The following is a 14,261-nucleotide window of genomic DNA, read 5'->3' as shown; positions in this document are numbered from 1 at the left end:
TTCTCTTCCCGCCTTGGGAAGGGGAAAGAAATAAAGTGTGCATAGGAACTCGTGGCGGACTGATTCAGGTCACTTGACCTGTCTTTTGTCTGGTTGTCGATTTCATCTTGGGCTCCTAGCTCCTGAGGAGTGGGAAGCCATACGTGCTTCATCTCCCTGTCCCTTTTACGACACTTACCTGCAAAGCAGGGGAACATTAGGTAATCTAATTTTCTTCAACGATCCGGGAGAAGCGGAAGATGAATCCCTAACCTTGGAAGACCTGTGTTCTCTCCTACCATGTACTCTAATTCCTGTACATACTTTAGCCCCCAGTGCTAATGGTTCCCAATGTTCCCTGTCTCCCTATAAAGATAAGGGATGGGAAGCTGTGGCTTTGTTTCTCTGGTGCTTGAGTTGTCAAGTGGTGTCTTGGGACCGGTATGAGGTAGCTGGCTAGGGACTGAAAAGGGGCACCTGCTCTGTTCGGAGCCCAGGGCTACCGGCATGAAGAGCCTACCTCCATAGGTAAAACCTTGTTCCACAAACAGCTTCTCACATCTGGCGACTGAGAAATCAGATGTGGGTAGCTCCCAGCAAGGAACATGATCCGCTAGGCCTTTGGAGTCCCTCGACAGGCGCAAATAGCTTCCCCCACAGCTACATGGAAACTTGTTACCAAGGAAGCAGCTCGTGTTGGGGTCATCAGATTTTTTTGGTCTAGCTCAGCAAAGCCACAGCTGCTCCAGCCTTGAAAAAGGAAATGTTGGTGAATAAACGTTGGTGATATGGTAGAAGTGGAGGGTGGAGTGAAAAGGGCAGCTGGGCCACGGGATCCGAGGACCTGTTTGGGTCCTGTTTTGGATTTGACTCAGCTGGGCTTTGAGGGTGAGCGGCAGGGCCCTGTCTAGCCCTTAACGCTTTCTTAACCGCCATGGTTAGAATCTTTGCGCCCCCTGCTGGCAGATACAAGGAACCAGGAGTGCGTGATCTGAACCCACGCATGCGTGCCTCACCTCACCCAGCTCAGACACAGGACGCAAAGAGACTTCAGTTTAAGTAATAAAAATTTATTGAGAATTCCTGGGATGATGGTTATCCCCTCCCGACCTGGAGGGAGGAACCCAACACTAGGCAATCACTCCGAAATCACACAGTCCCAACATTGGTCAGGCTTTGTTCATCCAAGAAGGGTTGGGAGGACAGATGCAGGAGGGACCATCACGTGACACTGGGGGTGGGATGGGGGGTGTGCTGGACCCCAAGCCGGCTCCTCGAAAACCAGGGGAGGAACAAATCCACTTCTTCTCTGGGAGTGGAGTTCCTGGTTACCAAACTCATTTCTTACCCTTGATGAGGCTGTCACTGTGGAAATGGGACAGACATACGACACTATTAGAGAACATAATGTGAGAGGCTGAGCACCTCTGGCCACTCCCTCCTCCCCGAGGGGGTGTGTGTGATGATGCAGTGGGGAAAGAGGCAGGTACTGGGAGAGGAGCTGCAAGACCCCAGAAAAACAAGGAGGTGTCAACACCTTACCTGCCCCTGTGGATACCAGGTCACCAGACGAGCGGGAAACAAGAGAGAAGAGAAACGCACAGGTGATTTGACAGTTTCAGGCCCCACCTGCTCTAAATCCTCCTTTGCTCCCAAGAGAAAGAGACAAATGGGTGGAAGCCAAGAATCTCACTCCGAGAAGAGGCTGGTTCCCTTGGCCATCACCACTTCGCACCTCTCCTTTCTAGCATCCTTCCACGCCCTTAAGCAGCAATTTTAGGGTTTCCGAGTAAGAGTATGGGGCATCGTCTTTCACTACTTCTCAGGACCAAACGTCACAGCTCGAATGCTTTTGATAAGAATAATCCTATTTGTTCCCGTAAAACCAAATCTTAGGAGAATCAAGCTAGGGACGGTCAACCACCCACATTCGTAACTTTGGTTCAGAGGGTGTCTTTCAAGCAACCAGACTCAGGTCCCATGCTCTGTGACACCCCACTGTATCAGTTGCGTGTCTTACCGGGTGAAACTTTCATCCTGGAGATTCAGGACGAGGTTGTCCGCAGTGAGATAGATACGGTTCTGTGATGTGGCAATCTGTAGGGCCGGAAATAAAAAAACAGATGCTAGTATCCACACCTGGACCCCAACCTTGCAATTGAAGAACCACTGATCGAATACACGTGGGTTAGGAACAGGGCTACGACAATGAGCAATAGCCTGGTTTTTTGCTCTCAAAGATCCAGAGCAGGGAGCCAACTGTGATGTATCAGCACCGTAACAGAGGCAGAAAAAGGCCAGGAAGCCTACAGGAATCATGGGTGATGGAGGAAGTGTGCTGGAGAAGCCAGTTTGAGTTGAAACCCCAATGAACAATATTCTGATCCCCTCACTCCGTGTTTTCACTTAAAACGATTCCAGACTCAGAGCTGCCTTTCGGGGAACACGGGGCTCCCAGACTCACCGTCTTGGAGATGTTCTGGGCTGCTCGGATCTTGCGAAGTTTGATATAGCCAGGGTTCTTACTCAGGGCTTCTCCCAGGTGAGCAGGTTGGGGTTAAGGGTTCACACAAAGTCCAGTCGCAGCCCCTAGGCCCAGTCTTAATACTGCAGCCCTTCTCCGGGCTGTCAGATCCAAGGTTGCGCTCAGATACCTCGTGCCTGGTCCCACCCGGTCCCCACCTGTGGGCCCCCCTGCAGGCAGCTGCCAGAAACTAGAGGCAGCAGCAGAAATGGAGGCAAGGCCGGCAGTGCTATGGATCTGCCTTACAGTGAGGAGCCAGGCCTCAGGCACCCCACTAAGATTTCAGATCCCATTCCAAACCTCCACCCCCAGGGAGCCAAGGACCAGACAGCACGGAGTCGCATTCGCCTTAGTGTCATCAGCCGGCCCAGGAGGGAGAAGAGGGAAGCATCACGCTCCAGGGACTGGGCAGAGACCTCTCTCTGCAGCAGGATATCATTCTGGCGGCTTCAGCCTCACCCTCCGCCTGCACGATCTTCTGCCGCTGCTCCTGCTTTGCTTTTTCTACCAAAAACTGGGCTCGCTGGGCCTCCTGCTGAGCTGTGGTGGGAGAGAGTGGGGGCGGTGTCACAGATGTGAGGTCTCAGGGACCCCGTTCTGCCTCCTGCATTTGCAGAAGCCCTGGCCTGAGTCCTCCTGTAACTCACCCACTTGTTTGGCTTCCACAGCTGCTGTGTATTCTCGGCTGAAGCTGAGCTCTGTGATGGCCACATCATCCAGGATGAGGCTGAAGTCCTTGGCCCTCTCTGTAAGCTCCCGCCGGATCAACAAGGATACCTGGGGGTCATGGAGGGGTGGAATGAAGAGACTGGAGAACTGGAAGTGAGGGCTACTGTTGTGATCGTCTGAATATCAGAGCTCCAGAAAATGGCAGAAAACAATCCTTTCTTGGTTCTTCAACTAGAACACCTGAGTTAGAAGGGATTTGGTCCAATCTTTCCAGTAGGTCACAGTGACTCCTCATTTCCCACTCTCCCCAACCTATGTACCTCTAGACCTTGCCAGTGTGAGAAAACACCATGCTTCCTACTGTTTGAGCACCCATCCTGACTCGCCCTGTTTCCCACAGTGGCCATCAGTGCAGCTTTGAGGTGAAAAGGGATCTAGGATCGTGACCCTTTTCTAACAAGCTGCTCTTCCTAATATGCACTGCTTCAGGCCTAGGAGGGAAGGTGGGAAGCCACGTATATGGTGACAGCTCAGACCTGGGCCCGCTGGGTGATCAGCTGTGACGCATTGAACTTGGCCACCACACTCTTCAGCACCTCGTTGACAATGGACGGCAGTACTCGCTCCTCGTAGTCTAGCCCTAGGCGCTGATACATGCTGGGAAGCTCCATGGCATTCGGTCGAGACAGCACTCGAAGGGAGATGTTCACCATCTGCAGGTCTGAGAGAGAGGTCAGCAGCAGCTGGCCAAGGCTCCGGGGTCCTCATCTGGCCTTTTAGCCAAGCACCCCTCTCCAAGCGTTTTCTCCTCCACATGCTGCTCTTTACACCTGGTGCAGTGCTGTGCAAGGTGACAGGCCAAATGTAGCAACTTCCACTGTAAAGTCCTGTCGACTCGCCAGCTCTCCAACCAGTAGAGCCGACCTCTCATTTTGCTTCTGTCCTGTGGGATCTCTCACACTGCATGGTAATCACCTGCCTTCTTTATGAGACTATATGGACTTGAAGATGAGGATTGTGTTTTATGAATCCTTTATCCCCAGGGCCTAGGATTCAGGGAATGTTAAGCCATTTGCACTAAAAACAGTACAAAACAGGTGAGCTACTTGAATTAGTGTGTACATGCCTGTGTGTGAGAAAACGGTCTGGGGAATCTCAAAGACACAGCTTCTATGGATGGTCTAGAAGGGAACAGGTCCTCCAGTGAAAAGTGGGACCAAGTCTGCCCAGGACAGGGGACACTAGTGGACATAATTAATCAAGCAGTTAAAGAAGACAAGGCTTTACACTAAGGCTTTGATCTAGCCAGTGAATAAGAAAGAACAAACAGCGCTGTCACTGACTTACACTAGCAGGAGGCGACAGTTGATAGGTATGGGTGAACACACAGTATGTCAAGAATGTACTGCTCTGGGGGCGCCTGGGTGGCTCAGTTGGTTAAGCGGCTGCCTTCAACTCAGGTCATGATCCCAGAGTCCTGGGATCGAGACCCACATTGGGTTCCCTGCTCCTCCCTCTCCCTCTGCCTCCTCTCTGCCTACTTGTGCTCTGTCAAATAAATAAATAAAATCTTAAAAAAAAAAAAGTATTGCTTTAACCAGAAGCAGGTACTTTTATTACAATTCTTTTTTACAGATTTGGAAACCAAGGCCCAAGAGATGTGACACTATCCTCTTGCCTGTGGATCTCCTGCCAGGCTCCCTTGCTTACTTTATGTAGACATCTGCTAAGGACTACCAACCAGACCTACCTTTGGAGCCTGTAGGGGAGGAAATTTTTCGGGGTCTGGCCCGAATGTCATAGATGATGGGGTACTGGAACCAGGGGATCCTAGAGGGGAAGGAATAGGAACAGGTATTAGGAGCCTGCAGTTCCATTAGTTTTGCCTGGTATTTCCTCCCCACGTGTTTCTTGGCCTGTTCCACCTCTTAATAACCACGGACAAGGAGAAATTCTTTTCCCCCTCTGGAGAAGAGGAGTTTGGGGGAGCTCCCAGTGTCCAGGAGAAATAAATGGCAGCGCGGAGTTCTTTGAAGTCCTACTGCAGCCACTGGTGGGTTGGCTTTCAAGGGTGAAGGGTCAGGGTCAGTCCGCTGGGCCCGCCATTACCTGAAGTGAAGGCCCTCGGCCAGTATGGTGTCCTGCTGCACGCCACCGATCCGATTAAAGAAAATGGCTCTGTGTCCGCCTTCCACTGTGGGGAGAGGGGTTAGGATCAGGCTAAAACGCTGCTGAGAGTATGTACTAGACTCTGGTGGGGCGCGGAGAGGGAGTGGGTGTGCGCGGGGCCCCGGCGGGACCGGACAGGGAATCTGGGGGGGGGGGGATGAGAAGAATCCGGAGAGCTGGCAGAGGTTGCTCACCGGTGAACACGGATTCGCGGACGCCGTAGGCCACAGCGCCAGCCCCCAGCAGCAGCTTCAGCGCCGTGCCCATGCCCCGGGGCCCGGAGGGCAGCCGTCCCGCTAAGTCCTTCAAGTTCTGGGCCATGTCCGATCCTGAGGCCAGCGACACCACAGGTCAGAAGCCCGTGCCGGCCCACCTCAACCCCACTCCAGTTCAGAGATCACACCCTTCACACGAGGGTCCGGGGCGCGAGGTGCTCGCGGGAGAAAGGGCACCGGAAGTGCGCTCCTGTCTAAACCCGCCCCATCGCCCACAGCGGACCCGAACTTCGCGCACAGGAATTACGTATTCGGAAAGTTCCCGCCCCCTTCTGGAACTCTGCCCTTCCAGAGGAGCTTCAGTAGCGCGAGGCTGCTAGCTGTTGCCATTTCCGAGTGCCCACTTTCAAAATGGCAGCGGGAAGGAAGTTTAAGATTAGGACCAGCCCGAGGTTTAATTTAAGGACCTTAGCGCAATTTCCGGTCCGGTGGCAAGATGGCTGCGCCCAATGGCAGATTTCAACCTCGTGAACGGCGCGGTGGGGAGCAGGAAGAAGGCTGGGATGCTGTGGCTCCCAAGCGGCCCCGACTGGGGGCGGGAAACAAGATCGGAGGACGAAGGCTTATTGTGGTGCTGGAAGGGGCCAGTCTGGAGACGGTCAAGGTAATTTGGGACAAGGAAGTGGAGAAATAGATCGATAGGATGGGACCCCGAGGGTTGAGGGTGAGAGGCTCAAAGTGGATGGGGAGGCAGAGTGAAACATCGTTTTGGAGGAAGAGTGGCGTAGTTTACTGTCTCTTGGTTTAAGATCCTGGCTTGGCATCACTCTAATTCCATCCTTCTTGAATTCCACCGCAGCTGTCCCGTTCTGGCTGCCAATTGATTTACTAGGATTCTGTGATAAAATCTTCTAAGGGGAGGGGAGAGGAGATTTGTCATTCGGGTCATCCCATATCTTAAGACAAGTTCTTAAACAAAGGAGAAAGGTAGTTGCTGCGGCTCAGTTCGCCCAACCCTTTTGCTTGTCAGGACTTTGCGTTTTATTTCGTTTACATGTGTTTGTTGCCACTCTCCTTTAGATATACTATCCACTCGGAAACACTGGGTCATATTATCTTTTAAGTCTTTTTTTTGTTTTTAACCGTCATGCGGCCGTTTTCCTGAATAAATCCAGCAATTCCCTATCTTAAAAGTGCAGTGTTCTCAGTCTCTTGATTTCTCTTACCCTTTAGGTCTAAACTTGTCCAGTGAGTAAGCCTAGAAAAAATAGCCCTCGTTTATAAGTCATGCATTGGTTTTAATCTTTTTTTTTTAAAGATTTTATTTATTTATTTGACAGAGATCGCAAGTAGGCAGAGAAGCAGGCAGAGAGAGAGGAGGAAGCAGGCTCCCCGCTGAGCAGAGAGCCCGATGCAGGGCTCTATCCCAGGACCCTGGGATCATGACCTGAGCCGAAGGCAGAGGCTGTAACCCACTGAGCCACCCAGGCACCCCTCTTTTTTTTTTTTTTTTTAAAGATTTTATTTATTTATTCGACAGACAGAGATCACAAGAAGGCAGAGAGGCAGGCAGAGAGAGAGGAAGGGAAGCAAGCTCCCCACCGAACAGAGAACCCAATGCGGGGCAGGATCCCAGGACCCTGGGATCACAACGGGAGCCGAAGGCAGAGGCTTTAACCCACTGAGCCACCCAGGCACCCCTTAATCTTGGTTTTTATACTTAAGCGTGTGATCTTGATTCGGAAAACAAGTTTGTCCTCAGTTTATAAAGTGGGGGTTAATACTTTGAGGGTGCTTTGGAAGTATTATTATTTTTAAATTTATTTTTATTGGCCTTTCCCATCTTTTTTTTTTTTTTAAGATTTAATTTATTTGACAGACAGAGATCACAAGTAGGTGGAGAGGCAGGCAGAGAGAGAGAGGAGAAAGCAGGCTGCCTGCGGAGCAGAGAGCCTGATGTGGGGCTCGATCCCAGGAGCCCGAGACCATGACTTGAACTGAAGGCAGAGGCTTAACCCACTGAGCCACCCAGGTGCCCTTGGAAGTATTACTTTGATAGTAATGTATGCTGTGATTCTTTTCCATCTTTACTTCAACCACTGTTACTATACTAAGCTTGCAGTCTAGAAAGCCTGCCCTTTTTTTTTTTTTTTCATTTTTCTTAGGTAATGATGTTTCTAATTATAGGATCTGATATTCATCCCTCACTTAATTGCTTGCTGTATTTCCAGCCCATTAATTCTGAATGTCATGTAAACACAAGGGGCTCTTGTTTCTTCATATGTTCAATGGCGATGATAGTACCTACCTTACTGGGTTGTTGAGGGGATGAAAGGAGATAGTATCAGTAAAGAGTTTAGAATAATGTCTGTCACTTGGAATTACTACTATTGTTATTGATTCTAGGTTCTTTATCAAGTTGGTAAGCATCTGACTCTTTGATTTTTGCTTAGGTCATGATCTCAGGGTCGTAAAATGCATCTCGCTCCACACTGAGCATGGAGCCTGCTTAAGATTCTCTCTCTCCCTGTGTCCCAACCCTTCCCATGCCTCACTTATACAGTCAATTAAAAAAAAAAAAAAAAAGAAGTTGAAAAGGTCATAGCCAAATTAAAATTCTTAGAGCATGCTGGAAGAATTTGGTCAAATTGTCATTTATGGTACTCCGGGGGGTGACTGAATTCACAGCTAGCTGACATCTGTACTGTTATCTTTTCCTTCCCTTGTCCTGCTACCTCTTGTTGTGCTAGCCTAACTGGGTCTCTTCTCCCATTTGTTCCTTATACTCGAGACTCACTGGCCTTCGTTAAACTCTGTGGAAGCACGAAGTTCTCGAATATCTTAAGGCCATTACACATAATGTTCTCTTAACGGAAGCCCCCTTTACTCAGTTCTTTGCTTCATTAATTCTTACTTAATGTTCATTCATTTAACAATTATTGAGTCTATTATTGCTGTTCATTCTTTAGTTACTAGTTTCAATATTATTTCCTCATAGAAGTGACTCCCTTTCTGGTATAAATCAGGCCTTCCTGTTTTATTTCTTCATTTTATATTTTTTAAAAGCTTTTATTTATTTATTTATTTATTTATTTATTTGACAGAGAGATCACAAGTAGGCAGAGCAGGCAGAGCGAGAGGGAGTCTGCTGAGCCACCCAGGCACCGCAGGCCTTCCAGTTTTAATCCTTTAATGAACCCATTGGTTCACTTTTCTTTCATAATTTTCATCAAAATTTGGTCGTGGTTTCATGTCTCTTCTACTAGAAGGATCCATGAGGGCAGGGAGTAAGGTTTTAAAAATTCTTATATCTCGGGGCGCCTGAATGGCTTAGTGGGTTAAGCCTCTGCCTTCGGCTCAGGTCATGATCTCAGGGTCCTGGGATCGAGCTCCATGTCGGGCTCTCTGCTCAGGAGGGAGCCTGCTTCCCCCTCTCCCTCTGCCTGCCTCTCTGCTTACTTATGATCTCTGTCAAATAAATAAATAAAATCTTTAAAAAAAAATTCTTATATCTCCAGTACCTGTTATAGGAAATGAATACACGTATGTTCATTCTCTGATTACTCTAGTTAGTGGTTTTCAACCTTATTAACCACCAACCACAATTTAAAAAATTTACACTGTAAGCGGGTACACACAGGCAACTATAAGGTACCAGAAGTTTCATAAACCATTGCCTACCATTACTACATATACCCTGTTTTCATCTCTATTTCATTAAAAGAACAAAGCCCCTAGTTATAACTACTGGGTAGAAACTGGGTTATTCTATTCAAGAGGTTCTTTTTCTTTGATAACTAAGATTGTCCCATGGAGGTGGTTCTTGGTCCTTTGTTCTTTTCCTGTGCTTACTCTGACGTTTTTGTCATTTCAGTTAGTTAAGTTACATATCTCAAGTTGTTGCCAGACATATACCAATGTTCTGTTGATGCACAGAAAATATAGCCTTTCAAATCTGGTATTTCTATTTAATGGTATGTTTTTAAGACTTTTTATCGACTGTTTTAACACTCCTTGACTCCAAATTGCAATTTGCAATTATTTCTTTTTAGCTGCTATAGATCAGACCGGATCTTTAGTTTTGCACTTCTAGCTGCTGACTTTTCTAGTGTACACAAGAGTTCCCAGGATAACATCCCACCCTCACTCATGCCCCTATTATTCCAGGATTATTTCTGGCTTTGTGCTTGATACTTGAGGAACTTGTGGTTTACAGAGCAGTTTCATATGAAACCACTGTTCTTCAATATACTTTTTTTTTTTTTTTTTCAAAGAGTACACAGGTACCTGGTGAGAGGGGAGGGGCAGAGGAAGAGGGAATCATGACCTGGGCCAAAATGAAGAGTTGGACACTTGACTGAGCCACCCAGGTGCCCCTCAGTATACATCTTTATCCATTCATCTATCAAGGGACACTTGGGTTACTTCCTAATCTTGGCTATTGTAAATAGAACACTGAAATAAACATATAGGGCTGCGTAGATCTTTCAAATTACTATTTTCATTTTCTTTGGGTAGCTACGGTAGTGGAACTACAGGATTGTATGATACTTGTATTTTTAATTTTTTGAGGAATTCCATACTGTTTTCCACAGTGGCTGCACCAATTTACATTCCCACCAATAGTGCACCAGGGCTCCCTTTTCTCCACATCCTCACCAACACTGAGTTCTCGTCTTTGATACTAGCCATTCTGGCTGGTGAAGTATCTCATTGTGGTTTTGATTTGCCTTTCCTTGAAGAGTGATGTTGAGCATCTTTTCATGTGTCTATGGGCCATCTATAGGTCTTCTTTGGAAAAATGTCTGTCCAGGTTCTCTGCTTATTTTTGAATCGGATTGCTTGTTTTTTGTTTTTTTGGTTTTTTTTTTGGTGCTGAGTTAGGCAAGCTCTTTCTAGATTTTGGATATTAACTCTTATCAGATATGTCATTTGCAAATACCTCCTCCCATTCCCAAGGTTGCCTTGTTTTGCTGGTTTCCTTTGTTGTGCAGAAGTTTAGAGCATGTCAAACCACAGGCTGTGTCCTTCTTTCCTTTTCCCTCCAAGAATAGTTATGGTGGGAGGGGAGAAAGGGTCAGTGGCCACATAACCCCCTGAAGGGCTTGATGGGTTCCATCCCCAGAGTTTCTGATTCAGAAGATCTGGAGCAGACCTGAGAATTTGACTGTCTAACAAGTTCCTAGATGGTGATTATGAGGATGCTGATTCGGGGACCACACTTTGAGAACCACTAGTCTAGGTAAAAGAAGGTTATGTTACTTTCTGTCATGGTCCCTGTTCTTTAGGTAGGGAAGACATATGAGCTACTCAACTGTGACAAGCACAAGTCTGTGTTGTTGAAGAACGGACGGGACCCTGGGGAAGTGAGACCAGACATAGCTCACCAGGTAACTCCAGGGACAGAGCTGGCAACCCCCTGAGTCTCTGGGCAGAAGATCCGGCAGCTGCTGCTTCTCTTCAGTCTGAACTGAAGAGAGCCTCGGTTTCTGCCTCCCTCAGAGTTTACTGATGCTGATGGACAGTCCTCTGAACCGAGCTGGCTTGCTACAGGTTTACATCCACACACAGAAGAACGTGCTGATTGAAGTGAACCCCCAGACTCGAATTCCCAGAACCTTTGACCGCTTTTGTGGCCTCATGGGTGAGAGCTTTAGGACTTAACGTTCGGAATGAACTCTGCGCTAGTGAAGAAGGGAGGAAGGGGACATGGGATAAATGAAATGTGAACTTTTTAAGCGTGGGGTGGGGAGTGGGGAACATGTCTGACACCAGAACGGGGAGGGGCTCTTCATTATCTTTCCAGGTGTGCATGGGTTCCTGGCTAAGTGAAGAAGGGAGCGGGAACTCACTGCCATCCAGCTAGTCCTATGCTCAAAGCTGCTCGTTCAGAACATTTTAGGACCGCGGTGTGGATGTAAAGGACATAGGGAACCCACTTTAACTATGTGTTTTTCTGGTTAGATTTCTGGGCAGAAGAAACGGGGTTACCACCTAGCTCTGAACTCTCTTTCCCCTCCCCCAGTTCAGCTTTTACACAAACTCAGTGTTCGAGCAGCTGATGGGCCCCAGAAGCTCTTAAAGGTGAGGTATTGGTCCCCACTGGTTGGAGGTGGGGTTCTGAGACTGTTTCTGGGGCTGATTCCCCCTCCCCCCTTCTTTCTTTAGGTAATTAAGAATCCAGTATCAGATCACTTTCCAGTTGGATGTATGAAGATTGGCACTTCTTTCTCCATCCCAGTCGTCAGTGATGTACGAGAGCTGGTACCCAGCAGCGACCCTATTGTTTTTGTGGTGGGGGCCTTTGCCCATGGCCAGGTAAGGTCCGGGCTCAACTCTTGGGTTCCTCGTAGAGCTGAGGCTTCGTATAGAATTCAAGAACAGCTGGCATTTTTTGATGACCTTGGGAAATACAGGGTGAGAACAAAGCTGGGAGACCAGTGAGGCCTCCTTGTCCTGTCCCAGGCTGTATCTTTTGAGGGCCACTGGCATATTTTTGACAGTGACAAGTCAGGACCTTCTTCATCCTTTGTACAAATTTGGTATTAAATAGCTTTGTGAAATACTAGCTCAGCTGTGTTTTTCCTGCCCCAAAGAAGGGCTTCCCCTGTTAAGAGAGTGACAGCCAGCACACAGAAGTCTTTCTCTCTTTTAGGTCAATGTGGAGTATACAGAGAAGATGGTGTCCATCAGCAACTACCCCCTTTCTGCAGCCCTCACCTGTGCAAAACTCACCACAGCCTTTGAAGAAGTCTGGGGGGTCATCTGACAGTAGCGCCTTTTTCTGGGACAGAGACTGTGGCCATCCCTCCACCCTGCTTTCAGCTCACTGCTCGGAGGGGAGCTTCTTGCACCGAGACTGGGGGGCCTTGGGGATGCGAGGCTGTACATTTGCTATTTGTTTACCCTATAAATACTGTTTTTGCAGACCTGGCTGTTCTTTTGAGGATTTCTAAAATGAGCAGCAGCTAATGGTGTGAACTGGCGACTCTCCTCAGCCTTCAGGAAAAGAGGTGAGGTTAGTGTTTGTAGCCGGGTTCTAGGCAGGGCCAGGAGCCAGCCCTGCTTACTTCAGCTATGGGGGGCGGGCGCAGAGAACTGTCAGTAAGAAGTAGTCAGCAGGGCTAGCAGTGAAAAACTGAACAAAGAGAAGTGATTTTATCTGGTACAGTTCCAAGGTAGAAAAAAGTGGAGCAGGTGGGGCCTGATACCCTCCCCTCCCCCCCATGGGGGGGGTTGGTGGTAACGGCACATATACAATCAGAGTAAATTGGCAGAAGAAAAACACAACAGATCCTGGCTAGAGGGGGAGAGATAAGGCAACGTGCATGGGGGAGCCCGGAGGGGAGACATGGGCCCTCTGCTCCTCCCACGAGAGCTTCCCCTCTGGCCCCAGGTGGAGGCGTGGCTGGCCGCAGTACCGTGTCTTCCCACCCCCTGGCTTCTCTGTTCTGTGCTCTGAGGCGCAGGAGTGCTGTGGAAAGGGAACATCTCTGCACCAGCCCCGCTCTAGGCCACCTGCAAGAGAAGAGACTTGATGGGCAGGCTGGTCAGAGGCCCTCCTTCTAGTGCCTGGTCTATAGCCCTTCCAGCTTCTTCCTGGCAAGCCCAAGTTCAAGGAGTCCATGCCCCACGCTGGGTTTCTGAGAAGCCAGGCTGCCTTGGGATTTACTCCAGATGTCCCACACTCCCCGCCTGTTAGCTCCAATCTAGTGCTCTGTCCTGTCACTTGGTAGTTTAGCTTTGCTATAGCGGTATTCACTCACCGGGGAAACAGATTATCCCATTTTCTTTAACTTTTCTTTCCTTGGCACCATTGCTTTGCGAACATAAGGCAATATGAAGAGTAGGCTCAAGAAGAAGACGTGGCCAAGAAAATACACGGATTTGTACACCTGGGGGAGATAAAGGCCACTGAGGTAGACACAGGGCAGGGACTATCCCTTACTGCCTGAGCTGTCAGTGACACCTCCTCCCCCGTCCTTGCCAGTAGGCCCTCACTTACCTTCAACCATTTGTCCCATGTGAAGAGACAGAAGGCAGTCATTGAGTAACCCATGAAGAGCCAGTGGATAGTCTGCTGCACCAAATAGTAGAAGGGTTGGAGGACAGTAATGGAAGCCAGCCTGCTCAGGGCTGGGCTCTCCTGAATGAGGCTGGCAGCCTGGGGAGTGAGCGGAGAGGTCATCAGTGTCTGGCCCCTTCTCATAGTCCCCGTTCATACACCACCCTTCAGGCCTACCTGTCTCTCCACAATAACAATGAGGAATTCCATCTGGAAGCAGACCAGGTATCCTGAGTGTAGTCCATGCCAGAGGGCCAAGAAGAGCAGTGAGAGTCCCTGGGATAGTTCTTTATTTCCAAGGAACTTGAGTCGTTTGAAGAAGTAACTAGAGAAAAGGGTGGGTGGGGATGAGCCTCAGACCAGTCTATGCACCGCCGCCATCTTGCCTCTGGCTTCCTAGCACCCCGAGGTGTGCAGTGGTGGTGGCTGGTTCCTGCTCGGGGCCACCCCGGGTAAGGGAGGCAGTGTCATCAGATTAGCTTTAGAGATGAAAGGAGAAGTTCCAGCTCAGTTCGGTGACAGAAAACAGGCCTCAAGCTTAGCTGGGTGAGCCGGGACAAGCCACTCTGTCAATAGCTGCCCAGGTGCTTGCTGCACACTCATGCCTCGGGCACAGGGGTGCGCAGGACAGACCAGCTCC

At 49.0% G+C, this 14,261-nt stretch overlaps 3 protein-coding genes across 4 annotated transcripts in view; 1 reads left to right on the top strand and 2 right to left on the bottom strand.

The window, feature by feature from the left end:
- Positions 1-1,033: 1,033 nt before the first annotated feature.
- Positions 1,034-5,832, bottom strand: PHB2 (prohibitin 2). Its single transcript, XM_080812543.1, has 9 exons — positions 5,536-5,832; positions 5,282-5,366; positions 4,923-5,002; positions 3,709-3,893; positions 3,151-3,280; positions 2,940-3,043; positions 2,444-2,521; positions 2,000-2,076; positions 1,034-1,344 (listed from the first exon to the last, which is right to left on the bottom strand). Exons 1-9 carry the CDS (start codon positions 5,660-5,662, stop codon positions 1,317-1,319), a joined length of 894 nt encoding a protein of 297 aa, XP_080668669.1. The 5' UTR covers positions 5,663-5,832; the 3' UTR covers positions 1,034-1,316.
- A 109-nt stretch (positions 5,833-5,941) lies between these two features.
- Positions 5,942-12,485, top strand: EMG1 (EMG1 N1-specific pseudouridine methyltransferase). 2 transcript variants are annotated; one of them, XM_080812550.1, is made up of 6 exons: positions 5,942-6,220; positions 10,845-10,946; positions 11,059-11,200; positions 11,582-11,640; positions 11,725-11,874; positions 12,212-12,485. In XM_080812550.1, the coding sequence occupies exons 1-6, from the start codon at positions 6,053-6,055 to the stop codon at positions 12,323-12,325; spliced, it is 735 nt and encodes a 244-aa protein (XP_080668676.1). In that variant the 5' UTR covers positions 5,942-6,052; the 3' UTR covers positions 12,326-12,485. The 2 variants fall into 2 exon arrangements, with proteins under 2 accessions (XP_080668676.1, XP_080668677.1); XM_080812551.1 differs by lacking the exon at positions 11,725-11,874 and having other exon boundaries at positions 5,956-6,220.
- A 202-nt stretch (positions 12,486-12,687) lies between these two features.
- Positions 12,688-14,261, bottom strand: part of LPCAT3 (lysophosphatidylcholine acyltransferase 3) — a 38,918-nt gene continuing 37,344 nt past the window's right edge. Inside the window, exons 10-13 of the mRNA XM_080812542.1 lie at positions 13,799-13,946; positions 13,562-13,720; positions 13,323-13,451; positions 12,688-13,074 (exon numbers count right to left, since the gene is read on the bottom strand). Coding sequence (XP_080668668.1) covers positions 13,335-13,451; positions 13,562-13,720; positions 13,799-13,946 — 424 coding nt within the window. The 3' untranslated portion in view covers positions 12,688-13,074; positions 13,323-13,334. The remainder of the gene's footprint in view (positions 13,075-13,322; positions 13,452-13,561; positions 13,721-13,798; positions 13,947-14,261) is intronic.

The sequence above is a fragment of the Martes martes genome (genome assembly GCF_963455335.1).
Source record: "Martes martes genome assembly, chromosome: 8".
In the NCBI taxonomy this organism is placed as follows: domain Eukaryota; kingdom Metazoa; phylum Chordata; class Mammalia; order Carnivora; family Mustelidae; genus Martes; species Martes martes.
Note: the sequence above shows the minus strand (reverse complement) of the source record. Positions and strands in the feature narration are given on the sequence as shown.

Excerpts from the sequence above, each read along its gene's own strand:
- PHB2 (XM_080812543.1), bottom strand. The coding sequence starts at position 5,662 with ATGGCCCAGAACTTGAAGGACTTAGCGGGACGGCTGCCCTCCGGGCCC. Across the intron at positions 5,367-5,535 it reads CCGCGAATCCGTGTTCACCG|TGGAAGGCGGACACAGAGCC; the intron begins GTGAGCAACCTC and ends CTCTCCCCACAG. Across the intron at positions 3,894-4,922 it reads CTCCCCTACAGGCTCCAAAG|ACCTGCAGATGGTGAACATC; the intron begins GTAGGTCTGGTT and ends CCTCTCTCTCAG.
- EMG1 (XM_080812550.1), top strand. The coding sequence starts at position 6,053 with ATGGCTGCGCCCAATGGCAGATTTCAACCTCGTGAACGGCGCGGTGGG. Across the intron at positions 11,201-11,581 it reads CCGCTTTTGTGGCCTCATGG|TTCAGCTTTTACACAAACTC; the intron begins GTGAGAGCTTTA and ends CCCCTCCCCCAG. Across the intron at positions 11,641-11,724 it reads GGCCCCAGAAGCTCTTAAAG|GTAATTAAGAATCCAGTATC; the intron begins GTGAGGTATTGG and ends TTCTTTCTTTAG.